Genomic DNA, 27526 nt, shown 5'->3' on the forward strand with positions numbered 1-27526 from the left:
TTTTTCCATTACGGCAAAGGTGATTAAAAATCAGACAACCTGCTGTCAAACACAGCGCTTTCTGTGAGATATGGGATGTTTTTCACGCATTTTGCAGACAGTTACCTTGAAAACAATCAGCAGCAATCAGCACTTTAGAATAAATTGAGTGAGGACTGATGTGTGTGGTTAAATTAATGGCAATGAATCACACTGGTGTGTAGTCTAAGGGCATTGAACTGCAAATTAATGCATATTATTTTAACCTTGTTACATTAAGAACTGTTTACAATTTGGGTTGCCAAGAGACAAAATCACTTATTTTCACAGATTAAATTCTCATTAGACTTGAGCACAGCTGAAATAAAGGACTGTCATCACCATGATTCTTGGGTCTGACTGTGTAGTCAGAGATAATTAAGTTGGGAAAGAAACCTTGCATTTTAGCTCTGCTCCTTTCAAAAAAAGCATTGATGGGATTAGAGATATGTATCAATGATAATGGCAATAGCTAGAAATCTATGGCATGGATTTTTATCTGTGCATCATGTGTACACAGTTGTCAGAATTTCCGACTTATATAAACGTCTGTCCACATATTACTGCTTTATTTTGGGGTTTCCTGGGAATCAAACCAAACAACACCAAAGTGACAGCAGAGGATGTGAGGTATAGTGCTGGCTTGGTGGAAGCACTAGCACTGTATTGATGGTTTTTTAAAAAAAACACAATCTAAAACTGCCCTCCACCTCTAACTTTAAACCTCTTCCTTCCTCTTCATTCCCCCATACTTTCGCCATGCCCATCCATGCCAATCTCTGCCACCTCATTCCTGTACACACCCCCACATACCACTCCAACACCTCCAATAACTGTTTTTTGATGGAGTAAATACCTTTGATTTATTTCTCACTCCTTCACTTAATATAAATTACAATTGGTATGGTTTCCACAGCCTTATCTTACAAATATTTATATACTGATTATTTAAGGCATGATGATAAACCCACTTTTAATTAAGATTTGGATTAATATGATTTATTGTTGATTATATTAAATAATGTAAACAGGTCGTAATGAAAACTTAACTGAATTCCACCTATTTTTGTTGATTTTTTTAAGAATCCTTAAGAATGGGATGTTGGCATCAATGGCAAAACCAGCATTGGTTCCCCATTCCTGATTGCCCTTGAGTTTAGTGGCTTGCCACACCTTTTCAGAGAGCAGTTAATCATCAATTATGTTACTTTTGGTCCGACATCGCAAGTTGGCCAACCCAGGCGAAAATGGACAGTTATGAGCAAAACAGGTTTTTATGATATTTGACAATGGCTTTGGGTGCATTGGTTAGCTCAGTTGGCTGGACAGCTGGTTTGAAATATAGCATAATGCCAACACTGTGGTTTTAAGTCCCATACAGCTGAGGTTACCATAAAGGACTCTCCTCCTCAACCTCCCTCCTAACCTGAGGTGTGGTGACCCTCAGGTTACAACCACCAGCAGTCATCCCTCTCTAATAAGAGAGAAATCATATGGTCCAAAAGAACTATGGCAATTTTACCTTTACAATGGTCACCATTGTTGAGATTTGCTTTCAATTCTAGATTAATTGAATTCAAATGCCACCAGCTGCCATGGTGAGATTTGAACATTAATTTGGGACTTCATAATTACTGGCCCAATGGCACTACCACCCTACCACCTTACCTGTATAATGGCTCCCATCTATTTTTCTCATTGCTGAGTACAGTGGCACATTTATTTTTAATCAAAGTATATATTAGCTTTGGTACTGCATTATATATTGTCAACAACAAAAACTCACATTTATATAGCACCATCAGTGTAGGAAAAGCAACTTGAAGTTCTTCACAGATGCATTAACAGGCACAATTTGACAAGGAGTTATAAGGAAAAGATTGGACATATAGGTTTTCAGGAGTAACTTAAAGGAGGCAAAGGTTAAAGGAGGGAATTCTAGAGCTTAGGACCCAGGTAGTTAGGACCATAGAATCCCTACAGTATGGAAGCAAGCCATTTGGGCCTACAAGTCTGCACCAACCCTCCAAACAGCATCCCACCCAGACCCACCCCTCTACCTTATCCCTATAACCCTGCAGTTCCCATGGCTAATCCACCTAACCTACACAACCCTGGACACGATGAGCAGTTTTAGCATGGCCAGTCCAAGGATTGGCTGCAAACAGTGGCGCAATGAAAATCAGGGACGTTTGAGAAGCTGGAATTGGAGGAGTACAGAGATCTTGGAGGAGTTTGCAGAGATGGGGAAGGGCATTGCCAAGGATGGAGTTGAACAGAACTATGACATGTGACATTTCAGCAAGCAGAGGAATGATTTTCTGTGCATGTGTGTGCATGTATGTAATGCTCAGAATGAGGCTAATGCTTTGGTAATCAAACTGTTTGGTTGTGTTCTGACATCATTGGGCATCAAATCCTAAGGTTGAACCTGAACCCAGATTATCTGCCCACAGATATGGAGATACTATGACAGGATCCCCTGAAGATGGATGGTGTTTATGTGAGTGAGGATACAGGCAGCTGAAATTTTGATGTGCTGAAATTTACAATGGGTGGAACATGGGAGGCCAGCCAGGAAAGCATTGGAATAAACATCAAATCCTTTCAGCAAGTGCTATATTACAGTACAAAAAAATGAGTGACACTTGTAGTGCTTTCAGTTGCCAGAACAAACTGTACAAGAAAATGAGCTATACTGGGAACAAAATTATGTCACTATATACAGGCTGCCAGTATTGGCAGTAACTTCAAGGTACTGTTTTCTTTCAGAATTCACAGCTTCAAAGTTTAGTTGTAGCACCAGCACGTTTATTTCAATCTCACTAATGATTGCTTTCAAAAGTGCTGCCAATGTCAATACAAGTTACTCCAGACAACAGTATGGATTCATGATGCAGCAAGGGCTACGTCCTTATAAAGGAATGTTGAATTATTTAAGATGTCAATTTGAGAAATAATTACAATTTGGGAACATTTATGAGTGATGAAGATTTGTGGTATTAGAATTGTATGCATCATATGGATTAGAAAAGCAGTCACCTTTTGTTAAGTAAAGATAGAGTGTGTGGCGCTGGAAAAGCACAGCAGGTCAGGCAGCATCCGAGGAGCAGGAGAATCAACATTTTGGGCATATTGAAGGGCTTATGCCCAAAACGTTGATTCTTCTGCTCCTCGGATTCTGCCTGACCTGTTGTGCTTTTCCAGCACTACACTCTCGACTCTGATGTCCAGCATCTGCAGTTATCACTTTCTCCTAGTTAAGTAAAGATACCGTTCTGTGCACAATTACATTACAGAACACAACAGGCCCTTTATTCCTTTTGTGTTTTTCTGAAACTTGAATAGAGAATGTTGGTAATAGCAGTAATATTATATCCTCTGAGATATCTCGTTGATACAGTTCTGTGAAAAGATTGGCTTTACTGTACCAATTGTATAATATTGCTCCCAAGTCCCCAACTATTTTACAAATGTGCAGGTAATCAGCCAGCCATTCTCGCACAGATGCTATCACATGATAAAACTAGCACTGCTTTCAAAATATCATGCATGCAGATCTACCTGTCTAACTGTAACATGGATGTTTTAGGAAAACTTAGAATATTATCATGATTTGCCTGTTCTACACATCAAAAGAAAGATATAATCTATATTTTATCAAATTTGGATCTAAGGAAGAGGAAACACAATTGAACTATTTTTGTCCATTAAGTTACAGATGGTTTAAAACAGGCCCAGTGTTGTTGTTCAGTTTGAATATTTACGAGTGAAATTGTACACCATTGCCAAGTTGACAGACCAGTATTATTACTTATTATGGTCTATCCATCATTTGTTACTTTAGAAACTTGTGAGGGTGTGGATTGTGGACCTGGGAAGATTTGCAAAATGAATAAGCATAACAAGCCAACATGCATCTGTGCGCCTGACTGTTCCAATGTCACAAAAAAAGTACCTGTGTGTGGAACTGATGGTAAAGTCTACAAGGATGAATGTGCCCTCCTTTTGGCAAAGTGCAGAGGACTGCCAGAGCTAGAAGTGCAGTATCAAGGAGAATGCAAAAGTAAGTTTTTTATTTCATTCCCCCTGTGGATTTCACCCACCATTTCAGATAATTCCCTCGGACCCTGTGCTGTTTCTGTCGATGGTATTCCCTAATCATATGGCCAGTGTAGCATAATCAAGGAATTGCATAGACATTGTGCGTCCTGCGCAATGACTGAGAAACATATATATATGCATGTCTTTAGTATACCATAGATTTTACTTAGGATTTACTGATTTTGTATCATGTACAAGATAACAAAGATGAAGGAAGAAAAATTTCTCGGTGTGACAAACAATAAACACATTTGCAAAGAATGTCTACACAATAGTGCACAGGAAAGCTTCGTTCAGTGCTATTTGAGAAAAGAACTGCGTAAAATGGAAAGAAGAAGAATATAGTAGCAATTATGAGGTTTTTGTGATCTGTGTTCTTGCAGGGTATAGGAACATAAAAGCATAGGAACAAGGAGCAGGCGTAGGCAATTCAGCCCCTCAAGCCTGTTCCACCATTTAATACAATCATGACTGATCTCACCTTGACCTCAACTCCACTTTGCTGCCCACTTTCTGTAACCCTTTAACCCATTGCTAATTGAAAATCTGCCTATCTCATTCTTAAATGTATTCAGCATCCCGGTGTCCACCATATTCTGGGGTAATAAGACCATAAGAAATAGGAACAGGAGTAGACTATTCGGCCCCTCAAGCCTGCTCCGCCATTTAATGGGATCATGGCTGATCCAGCATTCCTTGTGTCCATTTTCCTGCCCTTTCCCTAATGATCAAAAATCTATCTCAGCCTTAAATAGACAAAAGGACGCTGCTCCTGCAGCTCTCTGTGGCAAAGAATTCCAAAGACTCTCTGAGAGAAGAAATTCCTCCTCATCTCAGTCTTAGACTAGTGCCCTATTATTCTGAGATATGCTCAGTGATCCTACACTCTCCTAATAGAGGAAACATCCTGTCAGAATTTACACTGTCAAGCTCCTTAAGAATCCTATATGTTTCACTGAGATCATCTCTCATTCTTCTCAGCTGCAGTGAGTGGAGTCCCAGCCTGTTTAGGCTTTGCTCATAAGACAATTCCTCCATACCATGGATAATCCTAGTGAACCTTCTTTGAACAGCCTCCAATGAAATGTCATCTTTCCTTAAAGAAGAGGATGAAAATTGCTCACAGTCCTCCAGATGTGGTCTCTACAGCACCTCATGCAGTTGCAGTAGAACTTCTCTATTCTCATATACCAAATTCCTTGAAATAAGGGCAAACATTCCATGAGCCTTTCCGATTATCTGCTGAACCCGTGTGCTAGCTTTCAGTGTTTCATGCACAAGTGCCTTTGTGTTGTAGTTTTCTGCAGTTTTTCTCCATTTAAATAATATATTTTTGTTCTCCCTTCCAAAATGAACAACCTCACACTTTCCAATATTATACTCCATTTTATAACTTTTTGCCCATTTTCTTAACTTGTTTGTACCTGCCTTTCCAGGTTGTTGTCTGAAAATTTGGCTACAGTACATTCACTTCCTTCCCCCAAGTCATTTATACTGGAAGCAGTTACAGTCAGCCAGCTGGACCTCATAGAATATGAGTTCCCTGATTGGGGCTGTTAACCTCATCCAATCAAGGAATTCTTCTTGGCAGATAAAAAGATGAATGTCAGGGATTCTGGCATTCTGAGAGCTGACTCTGCAAAGGTAGTGGGAGAGCCAAGGACACTTTCATGTGTAAATAAAGGGTGACCGATACTGGTCTCTATGGGAAGTATGTCAATGGCGATGACAGTAAAGCATGTTCTGAAGAAACTCGCTTGCAACAGTCAACTTTGACTCATAGTGTCATAGAGTCATACTACATGGAAACAGACCCTTCGGTCCAATTCTATCTAACCTAGTCCCATTTGTTAGCATTTGGCCCATATCCCTCTAAACCCTTCCTATTCATGTACCCATTCAGATGACTCTCAGCACCAATTCTTCTGACAGCTCATTCCATCCATGCATCACCCTCTGCATGAAAAAGTTACCCCACAGGCACTTTTTAAATCTTTACCCTCTCAACTTAAACCTATGCTGTCTAGTTTTGGACTCTCCCATCCTAGGAAAAAGTGTTTGACTATTTACCCTATTCACAGCCCTCATGACTTTATAAACCTTTATAAGGTCACCCTTCAGTCTTTGAGGCTGCAGGGATAAAAGCTCCAGCCTATTCAGCCTCTCCCCATAACTCAAACCCTCCAGTCCCAGAAGTATCCTTGTAAAACTTTTCTGCATCCTCTCATGTTTAACAACATCTTTCCTATAGAAGGGCAACCAGAATTGTATGCAATACTCTAAAAGTGGCCTCACCAATGTCATGTCCAGCTGCAACATGACATCCTAACACCTATATTCAATGTTATGACCACTGAAGCTAAACACCTTCTTCACCACCCTGTGCACCTGCAACTTCACTTTCAAAAAACAATGCACATGCAGCCCTAGGTGTCTTTTTTCAGCAACACTCCCCAGGGCCCTCCATTAACTGTATAAGCCCTGCCCTGGTTTGCCTCACCACAGTGCAACATCTCATGTTTAGCAAAAATAAACTCCATTTGCAATTCCTGGAACTATTGGCCCATCTGGTCAAGGCCCCATTTTACTCTGAGGTAGCCTTCTTCACTGTCCACAATGCCACATAATCTGGTGTCACCTGTAAACTTACTAAACATGCCTCCTAAATTCACATCCAAATCATTTCCATAAATTATGAAAAGCAGTGGACCCAGCACCGCAATCCTTATGGCACACTGCTGGTCACAGGTCTCCAGTCAGAAAAGCAACCCTCGACCGCCAGCCTCTGTCTCCTACCTTCAGGCCAGCGTTTCTTACATCATGCCTTTGTTGGGAAGCCTGATCTTTTTGACCCTGCCATAGAAATGGGGCCAGTATGTGGAAAGAATGCATTATTTTTTCCAGGCAAATGACATTGTGGCAAATGAAAAGCAACAAGTAATTCTCCTGGCAACTTGTGGAGCCACAGTTTTTTCTGTTATTTAGATTCTAGCTTTCCCTGAGGCACCAGACACCAAAACTTCCCAGAATTGACAAACATTATTAGAGTCATAGAGATGTACAGCATGGAAACAGACCCTTCGGTCCAACCTGTCCATGCCGACCAGATATCCCAAACCAATCTAGTCCCACCTGCCAGCACCCGGCCCATATCCCTCCAAACCCTTCCTATTCATATACCCATCCACATGCCTCTTAAATGTTGCAATTGTACCAGCCTCCACCACTTCCTCTGGCAGCTCATTCCATACAAGTACCACCCTCTGCATGAAAAAGTTGCCCCATAGGTCTCTTTTATATCTTTCCCCTCTCACCCTAAACCTATGCCCTCTAGTTCTGGACTCCCCAGCCCCAGGGAAAAGACTTTACCTATACCCTATCCATGCCCCTTATAATTTTGTAAACCTCTATAAGGTCACTCCTCAGTCTCCGACACTCCAGGGAAAACAGCCCCAGCCTGTTCAGCCTCTCCCTATAGCTCAAATCCTCCAACCCTGGCAACATCCTTGTAAATCTTTTCTGAACCCTTTCAAATTTCACAACATCTTTCCGATAGGAAGGAGACCAGAATTGCATGCAATATTCCAACAGTGGCCTAACCAATGTCCTCTACATGACCTCCCAACTCCTCTACTCAATACTCTGACCAATAAAGGAAAACATAACAAACTCCTTCTTCACTATCCTATCTACCTACGACTCCACTTTCAAGGAGCTATGAACCTGCACTCCAAGGTGTCTTTGTTCAGCAACACTCCCTAGGACCTTACCATTAAGTGTATAAGTCCTGCTAAGATTTGCTTTCCCAAAATGCAGCACCTCGCATTTATCTGAATTAAATTCCATCTGCCATTTCTCAGCCCATTGGCCCATCTGGTCCAGATCCTGTTGTAATCTAAGGTAACCCTCTTCGCTGTCCACTACACCTCCAATTTTGGTGTCATCTGCAAACTTACTAACTGTACCTCTTATGCTCGCATCCAAATCATTTATGTAAATGAGAAAAATTAGAGGACCTAGCACCGATCCTTGTGGCACTCCACTGGTCACAGGCCTCCAGTCTGTAAAACAACCCTCCACCACCACCCTCTGTCTTCGACCTTTGAGCCAGTTCTGTATCCAAATGGCTAGTTTTCTCTGTATTCCATGAGATCTAACCTTGCTAATCAGTTTCCCATGGGGAACCTGTCGAACGCCTTACTGAAGTCCATATAGATCACATCTACTGCTCTGCCCTCATCAATCCTCTTTGTTACTTCTTCAAAAAACTCGAAATCAAGTTTGTGAGACATGATTTCCCATGCACAAAGCCATGTTGACTATCCCTAATCAATCCTTGCCTTTCCAAATACATGTACATCCTGTCTCTCAGGATTCCCTCCAACAACGTGCCCACCACCGAGGTCAGGCTCACTGGTCTATAGTTCCCTGGCTTGTCTTTACTGCTCTTCTTAATCAGTGGCACCACGTTTACCAACCTCCAGTCTTCCGGCACCTTACCTGTGACTATCGATGATACAAATATCTCAGCAAGAGGCCCAGCAATCACTTCTCTAGCTTCCCACAGAGTTCTTGGGTACACCTGATCAGGTCCTGGGAATTTATCCACCTTTACCCGTTTCAAGACATCCAGCACTTCCTCCTCTGTAATATGGACATTTGGCAAGATGTCACCATCTATTTCCCTACAGTCTATATCTTCCATATCTTTTTCCACAGTAAATACTGATGCAAAATATTCATTTACTATCTCCCCATTTTCTGCGGCTCCACACAAAGGCCGCCTTGCTGATCTTTGAGGGTCCCTATTCTTTCCCTAGTTACCCTTTTGTCCTTAATATATTTGTAAAAACCCTTTGGATTCTCCTTAATTCTGTTTGCCAAAGCTACCTCATGTCCCCTTTTTGCCCTCCTCATTTCCCTCTTAAGTATACTTCTACTTCCTTTATACTCTTCTAAGGATTCACTCGATCTATCCTGTCTATATCTGACATATGCTTCCTTCTTTTTCTTAACCAAACCCTCAATTTCTTTAGTCATCCAGTATTCTATATACCTACCAGCCTTTCCTTTCACACTGACAGGAATATACTTTCTCTGGATTCTTGTTATCTCATTTCTGAAGGCTTCCCATTTTCTAGCCGTCCCTTTACCTGCAAACATCTGCCTCCAATCAACTTTCGAAAGTTCTTGCCTAATACCGTCAAAATTGACCTTTCTCAAATTTAGAACTTCAACTTTTAGATCTGGTCTATCCTTTTCCATCACTATTTTAAAACGAATAGAATTATGGTCGTTGGCCCCAAAGTGCTTCCCCACTGACACCTCAGTCACCTGCCCTGCCTTATTTCCCAAGAGTAGGTCAAGTTTTGCACCTTCTCTAATAGGTACATCCATATACTGAATCAGAAAATTGTCTTGTACGCACTTAATTCCTCTCCATCTGAACCTTTAACACTATGGCAGTCCCAGTCCATGTTTGGAAAGTTAAAATCCCCTACCATAACTACCCTATTATTCTTGCAGATAGCTGAGATCTCCTTACAAGTTTGTTTCTCAATTTCCCTCTGACTATTAGGGGGTCTATAATACAATCCCAATAAGGTGATCATCCCTTTCTTATTTCTCAGTTCCACCCAAGTAACTTCCCTGGATGTATTTCCAGCTGTAATGCTATCCCTTATCAAAAATGCCACTCCCCCTCCTCTCTTGCCTCCCTTTCTATCCTTCCTGTAGCATTTGTATCCTGGAACATTAAGCTGCCAGTCCTGCCCATCCCTGAGCCATGTTTCTGTAATTGCTATGATATCCCAGTCCCATGTTCCTAACCATGCCCTGAGTTCATCTGCTCTCCCTGTTAGGCCCCTTGCATTGAAATAAATGCAAATTATTAGTCCTACCTTGTCCCTGCCTGCTCTGACTGTTTGACTCACTTCTGTTCTCAACTGTACCAGTCTCAGATTGATCTCTTTCCTCACTATCTCCTTGGGTCCCACCCCCCCCCCCCCCCCCCCCCTCCTTACTAGTTTAAAACTTCCCGAGCAGTTCTCACAAATTTCTCTGCCAGTATATTAGTCCCCTTCCAATTTAGGTGCAATCCATCCTTCTTGTATAGGTCACTTCTACCCCAAAAGAGATCCCAATGATCCAAAAATGTGAATACTTCTCCCTTACACTAGCTCCTCAGCCATGCATTCATCTGCTCTATCCTCCTATTCCTGCCCTCACTAGCTCATAGCACTGGGAGTAATCCAGATACTACTACCCCTGAGAACCTCCGTTTTAAATTTCTGCCTAACTCTCTGTAATCTCCCTTCAGAATCTCAATCTTTTCCCTTCCTGTATCGTTGGTTCCAATGTGGACAATGACCTCTTGCTGGCCCCTCTCCCCCGTGAGAACATTCTGCACCGTCTCTGAGACATCCTTGATCCTGGCACCAGGGAAACAACACACCATTCTGCTTTTTCTCTGCTGGCCATCTATCTGTACCTCGGACTACAGAATCCCCTAACACAATTGATCTCTTGGAAGCCGATGTATCCCTCGTTGCATTAGAGCCAGTCTCAACACCAGAAACTTGGCTGTTCATGCTACGTTCCCCTGAGAATCCATCACCCCCTACATTTTCCAAAACAGCACACCTGTTTGAAATGGGTATATCCACAAAAGACTCCTGGCCTAGGTGCCTACCTCTCTTACCCTTCCTGGAGTTAACCCATCTATGTGACTGTATCTGAGATTTTCCCCCTTTCCTATAACTGCCATCCATCACATACTGTTGCTGTTGTAAATTTCTCATCGCTTCTAACTGTCTCTCCAACCGATCCATTCGATCTGATAAGATTCGCATCCAACAGCATTTATGGCAGATATACTCCGCAGTAATCCTTAAACTCTCTTTAAACTCCCACATCTGACAAGAAGTACATATCACTGCAAAGGCCATTTTTGCTCCTTCACAATCTACAGACCCAGAAAATAACACCGTCTTATTCCTCTACAAAACACTGCACCAGGTTAAATTAATAGTTATGACCCCAAGCCTCTAATTTTGAGACGCCATTGCTTTTACTCAGCAATTCAAGAACCAGGGGGAATCCGTATCCAAATGTTTGACTAGATTAAAGATGACTGTCAGAGACATGTGATTTTGGTTCGACCCTTAGTGAGATGCTTAGAGACCATTCAATATGTGAGGTTAATGATTTAAGTATGCAACGTCATCTACTAGCTGAAGCCCAGCTGGAATTCAAACAGACGCTACAACTGGCTTTATCACTGGAAAATGTGGCAAGTGGAGCATATGGGTTGCAGGGTATTCCAGTGGAAGTGGACTCCTTCCCAGTCCGACTAAAATTGGGGAACACCAGTTGAGAGCAGGCGATTGTATTGCCTCACTACGGACATTTCCTGAACAGAGGGACTGTAGGTCAGCTCACAGTAAAATCCCAAAATAAAGCAAAGCCTTGGTCAAACGTTTAAAATTTTCTTCAGGATCCTGACCAGCAAACCATTGAAGACTTGAGACAGCTAAAGAGCCCAACTAGACCTAAATTGAGTAAGATATATCATAGGCCTACATCTGGTTTGGAACAGTTAAAATGCCAATAACTTCCAAATCAGTACCAATCAAAATAAATGTCTGGATAAATGATCACCCAGTTCTAATCTTTGAGTATAATAGTATTGACGTCACTAGAGTGTTGAGGTTATACAGGACATGGGTGAGGCCTCTTCTGGAGTACAGTTCTGGTCGCCCTGTTATAGGAAGGATATTATTAAGCTGGAGACGGTTTAGAAAAGATTTACCATGATGTTCTGGGAATGGAGGGTTTGAAATATAAAAATAGATTGGAAAGGCTGGGACCTATTTCACTGGAGGATAGGAGGTTGAGGGGTGACCTCATTGAGGTTTTTAAAATCACAAGGGACATAGATGAGGTGAAGGACAAGGGTATTTTCCTTAGAGTTGGGGGAGTTCAAAACTAGGCATATTTTTAAGATAAGAGGAGAAAGATTTGTAAAAGCTGTGAGGGGCAACTTTTTTACATAAAGTGGTTCATGTATGGAATGAACTGCCAGGTGAATGGTGAATGCAGTTTTGTTACAACAAGGTTCCCCATGCGAGACTGGTTAGTAAGGTTAGAGCTCATGGAATACAGGGAGAACTGGCCATTTGAATACAGAACTGGCTCAAAGGTAGAATTCAGAGGGTAGTGTTGGAGGATTGCTTTTCAGACTGGAGGCCTGTGACCAGTGGAGTGCCACAAGGATTGGTGCTGGGTCCACTACTTTTCATCATTTATATAAATGATTTGGATGTGAACATAGGAGGTATAGTTAGTAAGTTTGCAGATGACACCAAAATTGGAGGTGCAGTGGACAGAGAAGACGGTTACCGCAAAGTGCAATGGGACCTTGATCAAATGGGCCAATGGGTTGAGGTGGGGCAGATGGAGTTTAATTTAGATAAATGTGAGGTGCTGAATTTTGGAAAAGCAAATCCTAGCAGGACTTATACACTTATTGGTAAGGTCCTGGAGAATGTTGCTGAAGAAAGAGATCTTGGAGTGCGGGTTCATAGTTTCTCGAAAGTAGAGTCGCAGGTAGATAGGATAGTGAAGAAGGCATTTGATATGCTTTCCTTTATTGGTCAGAGCATTAGTATAGAAGTTGGGAGGTTCGCAGCTGTACAGGACACTGGTTAGGCCACTTTTGGAATATTGCATGCATTTCTGATCTCCTTCCTATCAGAAGGATGTTGTGAAACTTGAAAGGATTCAGAAAAGATTTACAAGGATGTTGGAGGATTTGAGCTATTGAAAGATGCTGAATAGGCTGGGGCTGTTTTCTTTGGAGCATTGGAGACTGATGGGTGACCTTATAGAGGTTTATAGAATCATGGGGAACATGGATAGGATAAATAGAGAAAGTCCTTTTCCCTGAAGTGGGGGCGTCCAGAACTAGAGGGCATAGGTTTAGGGTTAGAGGGGAAAACTATAAAAGAGACCCGAGGAGCAACCTTTTCACCCAGAGGGTGGTACATGTATGGAATGAGCTGCCAGAGGAAGTGGTGGAGGCTGGTACAATTGCAAATTTAAAAAGCATTGGATGGGTATATGAATAGGAACATTTTGGAGGGATGTGGGCCAAGTGCTGGTAAATGGAACTAGATTAGGTTAGGATATCTGGTCGGCATGGACGCGTTGGACCGAAGGGTCTGTTTCCATGCTGTATATCTCTGTGAGTCTATTTAAAAGACATTTGGATAAGTTCATGTGTAGGAAAGGTTTGGCAGGATATGGTCCAGGCACAAGCAGATGGGGCTGGTTTAGTTTGGGATTATGGTCAGCATGGACTGGATGGACCAAAGAATCTGTTTCCATATTGCATGACTCGATGACTCCAATGGAGGTTGATACCACGGTGGCCGCATCAATGATTGCAGATGGGTTTTTAACAAAATTTGCTTTGGACCCCAACCCATAAATTTGTGCTGGACCCGAGCTTGGCTGAGAACCTATTACGGATTAAGGGTACAACTTAGGTTCCTGTCTCTTATGAATGGCAACTGATTCAGTTCAGATTGTAGTAAAACGCTTGGGTCCAAGCTTGATGGGGCAAAATTGGCTTGCAGGAGATTCACCAAGATTGGCTGAACATTTTTCAACTAGAACGTGGCTGCCAAATGAAGTCCGAAATAAATATCTGGAAGTCTTCCAGGAAGGTCTAAGGACTATCAGAAGAGCCAAGGCCACCTTGATGTTGACGAGCAAGCAATTCCACGATTCTGCAAGGCCTGCCCAGTGCCATTTGTCTTATGGGCAAAAGTAGAGGCAGACATCAGAAGACTGGAAAGTGAAGGAATCGTCAAACCAGTCCAGTTTGTGGAATGGGCAGCACCGATCATACTGAGAAAGAAAGGTTGGCGGTCCTGTTTGGAATCAGCAAGTTCCAGCAATACATTTATGGATGAAAGTTTGTGATAATAATGGACCACAAACCACTATTGGTCTGCTTAAAAAGGACAAGGCAGTGCTGCCCATAGCTTCAGGCTGCATTCAGCGGTGGACTGTAACACAAGTGCTTTTAATTATAAGTTAAAACAGCATCTGGGATGCTGAGTACTGAATGTGGATGCATTGAGCCGCCTCCCATTAGCAGATATACTACTGGTGGCATCCCCAATGGAAGAGTCTGTAATGGTATTAAATTTTTTGGACACAGTCCCAGTCACAGATGACAATGTCAGACTTTGGACACAGAAGGATCCAGTCCTTTCAAAACTGAAACAGCTAGTGGTGATGGGGGAAACCAAACCGCTGTCACAACTAAAATTGAAACCTTTTTGGACCTGGAGAGACCAGCCCCCAGTAGGGGATGTTATGTTTTTATGGGGAGCAAGAGTGATTGTCGAAAGCAAATGTTGTCACCAAATACTGGCTGAACTCCACAAGGGTCATGCAGGGGTCTCCAAAATGAAGATATTGGCGAGAGGTTTGTCTGGTTGCCAAGCTTGAATGCAGACATAGCTGTGTTGGTGGTGCAGTGCCATCAAGGACAAAAATTACCACCAGCAACTCCCCTACATCTGTGAGAATGGCTGGGTAAACCTTGGTTTACCTCGGTTGCACACTGACTATGCAGGTCCTTTCATGGGCTCAAATTTCTTAGTCATTGCAGACTGCCATTCAAAGTGGAGTCCATTCATCACACATGGAGATGACGTAAAAAAGGAAATGCACACATCTTTTTCAATACATGAATTCCAGGAAGTGTTGGTCACAGATAATGAGCCATCATTGACCACGAGGTAATTTGGGTATTTCCTAAATTTGAATGGGAATCCACATATAAGGACAGCTCCATACCACCCATCATCCAATGGCCTGCCAGAAAGTGTCATCCAAAATTTGAAAGCAGTCTGAAAGAAATAGCCTCCAGCCTTACTTGATACCAAGCTGTCATAGTTCCTATTTGATTTTAGGACCACATCTCATACAGCTGCAGGGATAGCATGGCAGAGTTGCTAATAGGCGGAAGATTCTGCACCAGGTTAAGTCTGATCTTCCTGGACCTGAAGGTGGGGGTTGGGGGAGGGTGCAAAGATTGAAACAGCATCAGGATTGTCTGTCAAACACAATACTTCACCAAGCAAGAGAGACATTTTGATTCAGAGGACGACCTTTGGTGTAAGAACCACAGAAATGTCCTCGCGTGCAAGAGGCATGGTGGATGTGAGATCAGGATCAGTGATGTATAAAGTTTGGGTAGGTGCGGTGGCCTTGAACAAGCACATGGACAATGTGAAAGCCTCTAATTCGAAAAAGGTGCATGAGCAAAATGTGTCGTGCCCCTCTGAACGTTGGAACAGCTATCGGAACTCATGAGTTAATCTTTTCCATCAAACATTGACAAGTCTTGTGAATCAGAGATGGACATGATGGATGTATCCACCTCAACACCTTTGTAGAAGAAGAAACTGAAATTCTACCAAGGTGCTCCTGGTGCAAGAGATGAGCTCCCACGTGTGACACACCACTTGCGTCAGACAACAAGTTGGAGAAACCTGACGTGGTGCTAAAATGCCACAGGAGGCACTCCAAGAAAAAGGATCAGCCTCTGTCCTCGAACTCAGATAAAAAGAGGAGTGTCAGAGATTCTGGCACTTTGACAGCTGACTCTGAAGAGGCAGTGCTAGAGTCAAGGACTTTTCTCATATGCAAATAAGGGGTGACTTGGTGACAGGATACTAGCCTCTATGGGATGATATTTCACCACCAACCTGAAAAAGAATCCCTTATCCTGTTCACTGTTTCCTGTCCATGAGCCAATATTCTATCCATGTGGAATCTCCAACCCTGTGGGCTCTAATTTTATGACTTAATGTCTTGTGAGATACCCTGTCAAATGCCTTCTGGAAACCCAAATACAACACATCTACTGGATCCCCTCAATCCACTCTGGTTGAGACTTCCTTGAAAAAAATTCTAATTACTTAGTCAGACATGATTTCTCTTCCATGAAGCCATGCTGATTCTGATTTTCCAAATGTTCTGCTATTCCTTTCTTAATAACTGATACCAATATTTTTCCAACAATATTTGTTAGGCTAATCAGCCTATAGTTACCTGCTTTCTGCCTCCCTTTCATTTTGAATAGGGGGGGCCACATTAGCAGTTTTTCAATCCTCTGGTATTTCCCCGGAATGCAATGATTTTTGGAAAATTGCAACCAATGCATCAAGTATTCCTGTAGCTACCTCTTTTAGGATCCTAGGATGCAATTCTATGACTTCCACAGATTCATGACTCTTTGAGAGAAGTAATGTCTCCTCATCTCTGTTTTAAATCTACTACCCCTTATCCTAAAATTATGACCTTTTATTCTATGTAGATTGCCCCACATGAGGAAACATCCTCTCTATGTCATCATCACTGAACAAGCAACACAAGAGGTCAAACAAAGATCAATGAATGCTGGAAATCTGAAACAAAAGCAGAAATTGCAAGGGAAACTCAGCAGGTCTGAAAGTATCTTTGGAGAGAAAGCAGAATCCTCTTCTGAAGGAGGGTCCCTCGACCCAATACATTAACTCTCCTTTCTCTCCGCAGATCAGAAATATTAGTTTCAATTAGTCATGTACAGGCATATATCTACAGACAAGATATTCTTTTGTCAAAAGGTCATTCTAAAGTTTGAGTTTTTATCCTTTTAGTGACCTGTTGATTTAAGGCCCTAGATATTCTTCACTAATGGCAACAATATAATTAAATCCAGATTACTAATTTGAATAAACTGTGCAATTAGGGGCGGCACGGTGGCACAGTGGTTAGCACTGTTGCCTCACAGCGCCAGAGACCCGGGTTCAATTCCCGCCTCGGCCTACTGTCTGTGTGGAGTTTGCACATTCTCCCCGTGTCTGCGTGGGTTTCCTCTGGGTGCTCCGGTTTCCTCCCACAGTCCAAAGATGTGCAGGTAAGGTGAATTGGCCATGTTAAATTGCCTGTAGTGTTAGGTAAGGGGTAAATGTAGGGGTATGGGTGGGTTGCGCTTCGGCGGGTCGGTGTGGACTTGTTAGGCCGAAGGGCCTGTTTCCACACTGTAATGTAATCTAATATAATTTGTTATGATGGCATCCAATGATCTGTCAAACAGGAATACTCAATGCAACAGCATGGGCCAAATGTATAATACTATCTAGTCCAGAAATCTTTTGTTTAGATTAGATTCCCTACAGTGTGGAAACAGGCCCTTTGGCCCAACAAGTGCACCACTATGGGCAATTTAGCGTGGCCAATCCACATTACCTGTATGTCTTTGGATTGTGGGAAGAAACCGGAGCACCCAGATGAAACCCATGCAGACTCGGGGAGACTGTATAAACTCCACACAGTCACCCAAGGCTGGAATCGAACCCGGGTCTCTGACACTTTGAGGCTGCAGTGCTAACCACTGAGTCACCATAAATGATCCATTGCAGAAACCACCCTGTCAACAAACCTAGGTTTATCATAGAATCCCTATGGTCCACACTGATCCTCCAAATGATATCTCATTCCCTTACATGACTAATGCACCTAGCCTACACAACCCTGAATAATATGGGCAATTTAGCATGGCCAATCCACCTAACCTGCACAGGGAGAATGTGCAAACTCCACACCAACAGTGACCCGAGGCTCGAATGGAACCCGTGTCTTTGGTGCTGTGAGGTAGCAGCACTAACCACTGAGCTACCATGTCTCCAAAACATCAGTTGTCCAAACTTTATGGTCAGATCCAGCAATTCATGGCTCACACATTTGTGGTTCAACAATCTGACATCATTCCATAATACAAAAAATTGCCAGACTTGGTCCCAAGTATTCCAAATGGAGACCTCACAGTGTGTTATGAACTTTTATTTATGGTTCGTTTTAGCAAAAACCATGTGCTCATATGTGCAGGTTTCCTAATAGTTAAGCAAATTAATTTGAGACCATTAGATATGTAACATACTGTCAAATTTTATTTTTGACCCTCTTCATTACCATCTTGCTGTCGCTTCATATTGACAAATACTGAAATTATATTTATTATTAAATGGGATAATGGACTATGTTGAATTGAGCGTCACTTAATAAGATCATCTATCCAAAATGTTTGCACAAGTTCGAATTTCCTGTGTTAACTTAAGTTGCTTAATTCATGTGAGTAGATAATTTTAATTTGGCGTGAGAAAATGACTTTGAATGATCAATTTATGATGCAGATTTTTGACAAATGAGGAGAGTACCTAGCCAAAATAGAAAATAGCTCATTTTGTTTTTGCTTTAAAAGCTAAATAAGTATAAATGTCATTTTAACACAAAGCATTTGCAAGCACAGAGTAATTCAATGATCAGATCTTTGTTGATGAGATACATATTTGGATTGGTTTCTCTGTAGTAGTGCAAATGAAGAGCATATTTTTGTTAAGTTTAGTTTAATACAAATGCATTAAAAATGTTATCCAAACCAATGAAAAATGTTGCTAAATTGATGTTGTTGTCATTTTTATACCTTTCCCTTCTTGCTAATATAATGAAAAGCTGTTGCTGTAAAATGTCCTAATCAACATTGAAAATTTATGGAAGTAAAATGATCAGTTCCATGTGGAATAAGTACTAATGTGATGCCAATTATGTTTATTAATAATATAATTTATGATGCTGCTGTTAATTGAAAAATGCTTTAAAATATTATCAGCATTTTGAGGCAGCATTAATATTTACTGGACAATGTAAGTTGTAATTTATTAAATTTACTGAGCGATATATTCTCCAATTTATTGAAGTGGAACAACAAATTCATTAGTCTTCTGTTTGTAGTACTTACCATTGTACATTCCTTATGTCTTCCAGAGTCATGCACACAGGTTTCATGCCCGGGTACCTCCATGTGTGTGATAGATCAAACCCACAGTGCACACTGCGTGATGTGCAGAGTGATGCCTTGTCCAGAGCCATTATCATTTGAACAAGCACTTTGTGGGAACAATGGTATTACCTATCATAGTGTGTGCCATCTGAGGCGTGCTACTTGCTTACTGGGAAAATCCATTGGTGTTGCTCACTATGGGAGATGCAATGGTAAGTTGCACAAGTCCTATAAACTATCTCACCTCAAAAACAGTGTTTGAAAATTGTACTGCAATTTGGTACATTAAAACGTAATACAATGTTGACTTTATATACGTATTGGGTGATATTATGATGTAGTATACATTGCTCCTGTTTGTCAGATATAAAATGGATGGAAAGCACATTCTTTTAGCAGAAGTACATCCTGTACTTAATTCATTTTAGCAATTGTCAAATTCATCACACACACTTCCACCCCAAATCCTTAGACAAACGGTCATCTCGTGATAAATGTAGCTGTCAGACAAAAAAGCTCAGCTAATTTGAAACATTATGGAATTATTTTTTGGAATATCTTATTTTCAAATGTATTTTATTCTCCTTTATCATGAACATTAGGAAGAGTTTAAAAAAATTCTCTTGCAGATGTCAGTGGGAAACAAAAAAAATTTAACTTGGAAATCCTAAGTCCATGTATAGCATTTTAAAATATTCCAGTGCAGCAATCATTAGTAGAAAATAATGAAAACAGAAAATAATGGAAATACCTAGTCAATCTGGCACAGTCTGAGAGAAGCAGAATTGATAATTCAAGATGGTGAATTTTTATCAGTTCTGACAGCTCGTGTACTCATGGAAAGATATTGCTCTAGTTGCTATATATGATAATATTGAACATGCAAATGATATGGAGTGGGGAACCTTCCAATTATACACCTCTCACAATGAATTAAAATTGGAAATGGAAAGCAAGAGAAATGTGTAAAGGGCAGTTGATCAGTATTGACTGATTTTATGATATTGCATGGAGTTAAAATAACCTCTCCTGAAATTTGCTTCAGCCTAAATAGCTACAGTGAATTGTACCCTGTGTTAGCTCATAGCTGTAATCTTCTATGCATCTAGAAAGGTGTTGAAGAAACTTTGATATCTTTGTGTTCATTTGTTTTTGTCTATGCAATTCAGCACTGTACTAATTTGATGGGTTTTCTTTTGCAGCTTCAGCAGAAGGGATCAAGCAAAAAGGAGACAATCAAGATAATACGGTGTTTTCGAAACTTCTCCTTGGATGGTAGTTTATAATGAATCAAGAAGTTACAAGCAGAGAAAGAAAAGACATTGGGGCAAAAATTCCTCTGGGTATTAGAGTAGTGCCTGTACTATGTGAGCACTAGTACATAAGTCATTTGAACTTTTAGTGCTATCAAAATATCCACTCACTCCTTCCTTTCACTTATGTGACTGATTTGTCATCACAAGTTAATGCATAGACTAGGCCTCAAGACTTTTCACTTCCAAGGGCTCACTAAGCCACAACTAAAATTGCTTGTGCGCAAATATTCATGTTAGTTTTAATGTTTAACCTTTTAATTATAAGAATTGGTGCTAAAATGGCTGAGTACTGTTCGAGATTCAGCAGCAGTTATTATAAAACATGAATGATTCAGGAATGTTTCTGTGCACACTGCAACATGGACTTTGCATCAAGTGTGACACGGATAGCATAACAGAGGAAGAGCAAGAGCAAATGTCTTGGGACGTTCAAGAGTATCACAACTTTGTATTGCCATGTCATCACTGTACAGAAGATCATTACTGGCACGTGCTGAGTAGAAACACTAGCATCACCCATGCCATTTTATAGAATTAGGCCTGCAATCTAGCAACAATCTACAGTGCATTGTTACTTATTGTTAAATCTTGCAAATTCTTTTTCAACAAATACTTGATTAGCCAGCTTTGTAGTTCACTTGTGAATTGAAGAGATCATGGGTGGCCTGTTTCACAATACAAATGCCATTTATCTGGATGCAGCACGAGTAGCTTTTCTTAACAAACATGTGGCATCTCATACTACAAGGTTCCATTAGCTGTACTCATGTAGCCATTTATCCAATAACATTTGGCTAATAAGCAGAAGTGGGTAAATTATGATCACATACAATCTTTCTGATGCCTTAATGTTAAGTCAGCCTTGTTATTCAAAGGTTCTGCCTGCAATCCTTAAAGCACTTTGCTTTTTAATTATGTTACAACATATGTATAAAAGGATAGTGTGCCACTTTACTCTAACATTGTATCTCATGCACACTGAGAATGGCCTTATGGTCTGACAGAAATGAGGAAGAGGGTCTTAGTGTGTAGTATCTTAGGACAATCATTTTATAGAGTCATAGCGATGTACAGCAAGAAAACAGACTCTTCGATCCAATTCATCCAGGCCGACCAGATATCCTAAATTAATCTAATCCCATTTGCCAGCATTTAGCCCATATCCGTCTAAACCCTTCCTATTCATATACCCATCCGGATGCCTTTTAAATGTTGTAATTGTCCACTTCTTCTGACAGTTCATTCCATAGATGCACCACACTCTGAGTGAAAAAGCTGCCCCTTAGGTCTCTTACGAATCTTTCTCCTCTCACTTTAAACCTATATCCTTTAGTTTTGGACTCCCTTACCCTTGGGAAATACCCTGACTATTCAACTTATCCATGCCCCTCATAGTTTTGAAGACCTCTTTGAAACTAACTCAAATACACATGTTCCTGCAATGTTTTGCTATATATTTTCAAGGTCTAGAGGCCCATGATGCTAAAGGACCGAGAAATAACTCAACTTGCCCACCTAAACCAATACTGCTGGGTGGCCTTTGTTATTTAGAATCCAAGTCCAGGTATCCATTGCTTGTTGTGAGAATAGACAATCAAATTTATATAAAATTAATCCCTTAACATGGTTGTGTGAATTGTAGCTGCTCACATACTGGAGGTAACCTGTGGACACAAATTGAAGCAACAACATTCATGAGAGATGATTCCACAGTACGTGGGGATTTCCATACAGATATTATGAATGTTGCTTGCTATCCATGGCATTTCTGTTTCCAGTGTAGAATAGAATGGTAGACTTGCCAACTATGCCCTACTTGGCATTCCTAGTGTTTTGCAGGGATGCAAGAGACAAGAATGTACATACAATTCTTGCTTTTGCAACACTTTATATTTTATAGCCAGCTCCATGAGATTAGAATCACAGAGGAACATAGTTATATTATTTGCTATCTATCTGTTGGACCGCCACCCAGTAATTGGATATGTTTGATTCAATCATGATTAACCCTGTTCCATGTTGAAATAAACAAAAACAAAATACTGTGGCTGCCAAAGATCTGAAAGAGAAACAAGAAGTGATGGAAAATTCAGCAAATCTAGAAGTATCTGTGAAGAGAGAAACAAAGTTAATGTTTTGACTCCAATGTGATTCCTCAGAGAAGTAATTCACTGTTTCTAGTACTGTTGATAATGAAGAATAAGGAAATTTGTAAATTTTCTTCCTCCAGGAATTGAGGTCTTTTATTCACAGGAGTATGCAACTCCTGAATGCTCAATGAGACTGCCACACTTGAAAAGAATGAGCTTTATAAAATCAATGTCTCAGACCTATCTCAAACCCAACATTCTTGTACAGTGCACCACTAGACAATGTCAATAGATTCCATGTTTCACAGTGCAAATTCTTTAGGTTTTAACTGCTGAATATCAGATATTTTGTTGGATTTTAAATGATCAAATGTGATGATACAACCTGGGACTTGGTTGCCTTTTTTAGGTCAGGCATTGACCAGATCATCAGCGGTCTATTCTGCAATCCCTATGATGGTTTCCATAAAATAGAGCTACAGTAGCTGAGCATAACCAATCTGCAGAAACTGCTAACCACTGAAGGCTACTTTCATTTGCAAATAGAACCACTGTGTGTATTGAACACTTGGACCTTGTGTAGTTGGAAGATACAATACACTACAGAGTGGATATCATGTAACATTATATAATTGTTAACTAAATGACTGCATTGCAATGACATGGCTTATAGTATTTATGCTGTAATTTCTGAGTTTGTACAATGATATCAATATTTCCAAGCAGATCAGTGGGTAATGCATTTTTGCCTCTGAATTAGAGGTTATGGGTTCAAGTGCTACTCCAGAAATGTCACCATATTATCCAAGCTGACAGTCCAGTGCAATTCTTGAAGATTGCTGCATTGTTAAACTTGCCATCTTTCCGATGTATTTTAAACTGACATCCACCTGCTTAGTGGAAGTGAAAGTTCCCATGGTATCCTATTTTGAAGAAGAACAAGTTAATCCTTCCCTGTATCATTTGCCTTCACTCAATTTATCCCTCAATTAACAAACAGCAGCAGATTATTTTGTCATTGTTTTTCCTACATTCAACTTTGTACAATTCCTGCATATTACCTGCTATACTGTCAATGTTCATTCGTTTTCCTTGTATTCCAGTTTCGCAATGCCTTAATTATTGTGTAGGTTTGCTGAACTCGTCATAAAACTAATTTGGCATATAGTTTCAAAGTAATTTCATATTCATGTATTCGTATTTGGGCAACTCATTCATTATTGTTGCATTTCTTGCATCCATCCACGTGCTGGATTGGAGGCACTATAGACATGGTGGGTTGTAATTTCATTACTGAGGCAGGTAGCTCCAAACAGGAAATTTACCGATTTGGTAGATCTCCTCAATTTAAAGGACCCCATAATGTCCAGTTTCTCCATGGAGGTGCTGTGGGTTGGATTTTTTCCTGCCAAGCCCAGATGTAGATTATAGATGGCCATAGGGCAGGAGAGTGCTGAGGTGGACTGTTAGAAGCCAACCTTAATTCTCCAGTACTTCAGTTGTTTTAGAAACTATTGGCCATTTAGCCCTCACACCTCACAGACCCCACCTTCTCCCAGGCCTTCTCTGTGTCAATGCATCCCCGTGCCATGTTACACCACCATGATGTGGAGGTGCCAGTGTTGGACTGGGACGGACAAAGTTAAAAATCACACAACACCATATTATAGTCTGACAGGTTTATTTGGAGTACAAGTTTTTAGAGCCCTGCTCCTTCGTCAACCAGCCAGTGGGGCTGGATCATAGGACTCAGAATTTATAGTAAACAATCAAATTGTCATACAACAATGTATTGAACAAACCTAGATCGCTGTCTTTAATCACGTCGAAGGGTGATGCAGGTTTTGATTCATTATTATGTAAATCCCAGAACTTCTTTCAAGTCACAGCCTTGAGATAACTTAAGGTTTTATTTTAAAAAAAGATGACATCTCAACTCAGACAATGCATTAAAGGTGTGAGATGAGAGTCTGCCTGTATCCTAACCTTGAGTCAGACTGATTCCATTTCACCACCATGATGACAGACATTCACCCAGTATCTTTAAGAGATAGAATTTGGAAACTATATGAGAATGGGGAAAAAAATCTTCAAACAATCTAATAGAGTGCTCAAACATATGTATGATACATAAAAAAAACTCTCATTCATGGAACCTATTCAAAAATACTAATCCTCTTGTGTTCAATTTGTTAGAAAAAAACTAACTTCTCAACAGTAACAACAGCAAAGACAGCAATTTCTAAAATTGCCTTCTTGAACTGTCAATCAAAATGTGAACTCTGTCCCCAATCTTCCGCACAGACCCCCAAAACCACCATCACATTTATGCTTTGAAATACTTTTGAAGCTTTTGAAACTGAGCCAAGCATTCTTAATAATCTCTGCTGGAAAAACAGCCCTTGGGAAATGTAAAAGTGAACTCAATTGAATCATCAGAAACAGATGGTGATGTTTTCTTTTTACAAATCCACACCAGATAACTTGTCAACCAAAGCGGTCCTGGCCTGTTGTCTTTTTTTAAACTCTGACAGTTTCAACTTGTTTTCTCTACCTTTAAAGAGCCGATGATGTAATAATGTAAGATGATAAGATGTAAAGACCCCTTATTTGACATTCTAGAGATAAATAGATTCCACTTCACAAATTTGTGACTCTGACACTGTGGGTTAAGGCCTATAAAATAGTGAAAATGGAGTCTGTTTGAACTTACATCTAATTTCAAACGACCCTGGTGGCCTTTCTCCTGTGTTAATGACACCATTTCCTGTTCTCTTTCCCCTGAAGACAATAATGAGATCTGTTGGAAATGAGGGTGAGCTTCCATATCTCAGTCCTACTTTTCATTTGCAAATGTCTCTGGTGTCAGCTCAACTTTGCAAAAATCCATGCTTCCATGTCTGCTGTGTGTAAGTTGCAGATCTGGCCAGGAGTTTGCAATCTGTTGTAACCATTAACAATCTGTTATAATCTCAAGGCCATTTTATGTGAATAGGAATTTAAGATCTCATCTCCCAACCTAGATGAATACTGCTACTTGCATGATGCATGCTTGGATTGTTAGTGTGTGCCATTTAGTCCCTTTAAATGCCAATTTAGATAATTCACAATTGCTTCAGCATCATAATTGCAAGTTTTGTTTTCTGATAAACTTTCAACTGTGCATCCAGTGGTTTATTCTTTCATAATCTTTTCTGACTAAGTCTGTGCTTTCCCATGAACCCAGGGCAACAAATAGAAGACTTATCATATTCTTAGTGCACTAAGAGGAATTTCAACCTTGTTGTGTTTATAATGTACATACTCATACTATATATTTATTGCAAGAAAAACAATGAAGAAAATATTCCATTTTATTTATACCCTATTATTGTTTGTCATATCCATCTGATGTAATTATAATTATTTTTCTCAAAGTTTACTACTTTTCAAACACATTTCTAATTGTAAAAATCGCATTTTCGTAATATACCACAGTATTGTTAAGCCATTTCAACCCTTAAACTATCTACATTTGGAATATATTATCAGTTATGTAAGGTGAAAGGTGTATATACTAATGAACACGTTGGAGTTGAAATTGCATTGTGTGCCAATGGTTGATAAAATTCTTCCATAAACTGATCAATATGGTCACTTAGATTGTAAGCAGACAGATTTAAATGAATGATATTGCAGCTCATATCACACAGTGCATTTTAACCCACTTCATTGTAGTAATCTCCAAACCAACTTAAATATTTTATCATAACAATGAATTTTGTATTTTAATATGCCTATGTTATCTTCATTTTGTAAAAGAACAGGTTCTACTTTGTGAGAATTATTGTCTAAAATTTTACATCAAATATCATTGGAATGAAATCATGCTTACCTAAAATTTCTTTGTTTGCCAATTTGTTAAGTATGAACAGTATGTTCAGAATAACACCCTCATGCTTCTGCTAAACTGTTGGAGAGATTTTTTAATGCAAAAATATAAATGTACTAATAACATAATGGGAGAGTTGTCCCCATATCATAAACATTAATGTCCAAGTACAAAAATTATTTCAATAGATGATTTTTTTGCATGAAAATTGTCACATACATCTTTTAGAATGTAAAGTTTGCCAATATGAAGAGTAGAGTTTAGATTTTCGATTGTACTTTTTTACCTCTTTGTTGGACTTCTAATCCCAACTAATGAAGATTTATGCTTAAAAATATTGTTGCAAAAATTGGACATTGTAGTTTACAATGAATGCAGAGTATTATCACATGGAATAGATCTATGCTTATGAAACAGTATGAGGAGAATGGACTTTCTTTTTAACTTGTATTACTTTTGGTCATCACAAATAAATACTATCTGTACGCAATTGTCATTGTGAAACTTTCTAAACTCTTGGTTCTGTTACCCGTTCTAAAAGATACAAACTTTTAAAAAGTTTTGTAAATACATTGCTTTTACATGAAACCATTCTGACAGCGAGCATACAATTTTCAGAAATTTCCTTTCTTAATGGCCACTATCGTTTAAGATGAAGTTTCCCATCACTATCCAGCTAATCCTGTTCACTCCCCATTAAATAATTGTGCACTGGTCATGGAAAAGACTTGGTCGTATGGTGATTCATGTGTAAGAGAGTGAACTGCAACACTAACCAAGTTGTTCTGTTGTTACTGGCATCATCCCTGCAATGTGGAAGATTTCCCAGATATGTCCCATTCAGAAGAAAATGGAAGATAAATTCACATCTGGCCAAATGACACTCAGTCCATGTTTTCTCAAACATAGTAACATGATCGAAGGGAGCAATTAACTGATAAAATGATATGTTCACTGATGCTCATTTTTGTTTAAGTCAGAATACTGCAGATCAGCCTTGATCAAAGCATGGATGCAACAGAGCAGGAAATGTGTTGCTGGAAAAGCGCAGCAGGTCAGGCAGCATCCAGGGAACAGGAGAATCGACGTTTCGGGCATAACCCTGAAAAAGGGCTTATGCCCGAAACGTCGATTCTCCTGTTCCCTGGATGCTGCCTGACCTGCTGCGCTTTTCCAGCAACACATTTCCAGCCCTGATCTCCAGCATCTGCAGACCTCACTTTCT

General features: G+C 40.2%; 1 protein-coding gene across 1 annotated transcript in view; it reads left to right on the forward strand.

The window, feature by feature from the left end:
• Window positions 1-26786, forward strand: part of fstl3 (follistatin-like 3 (secreted glycoprotein)) — a 45113-nt gene extending 18327 nt beyond the window's left edge. Inside the window, exons 3-5 of the mRNA XM_043721273.2 lie at window positions 3866-4084; window positions 19009-19236; window positions 20227-26786. Of these exons, the coding sequence (XP_043577208.1) occupies window positions 3866-4084; window positions 19009-19236; window positions 20227-20303 (524 nt within the window). The 3' untranslated portion in view covers window positions 20304-26786. The remainder of the gene's footprint in view (window positions 1-3865; window positions 4085-19008; window positions 19237-20226) is intronic.
• The last annotated feature ends 740 nt before the right edge of the window (window positions 26787-27526 follow it).

This window comes from Chiloscyllium plagiosum, unplaced genomic scaffold (assembly GCF_037043375.1).
Source record: "Chiloscyllium plagiosum isolate Xiang-an unplaced genomic scaffold, Cpla_swu_hap1 HiC_scaffold_28, whole genome shotgun sequence".
NCBI classification, from domain to species: Eukaryota; Metazoa; Chordata; class Chondrichthyes; order Orectolobiformes; family Hemiscylliidae; genus Chiloscyllium; species Chiloscyllium plagiosum.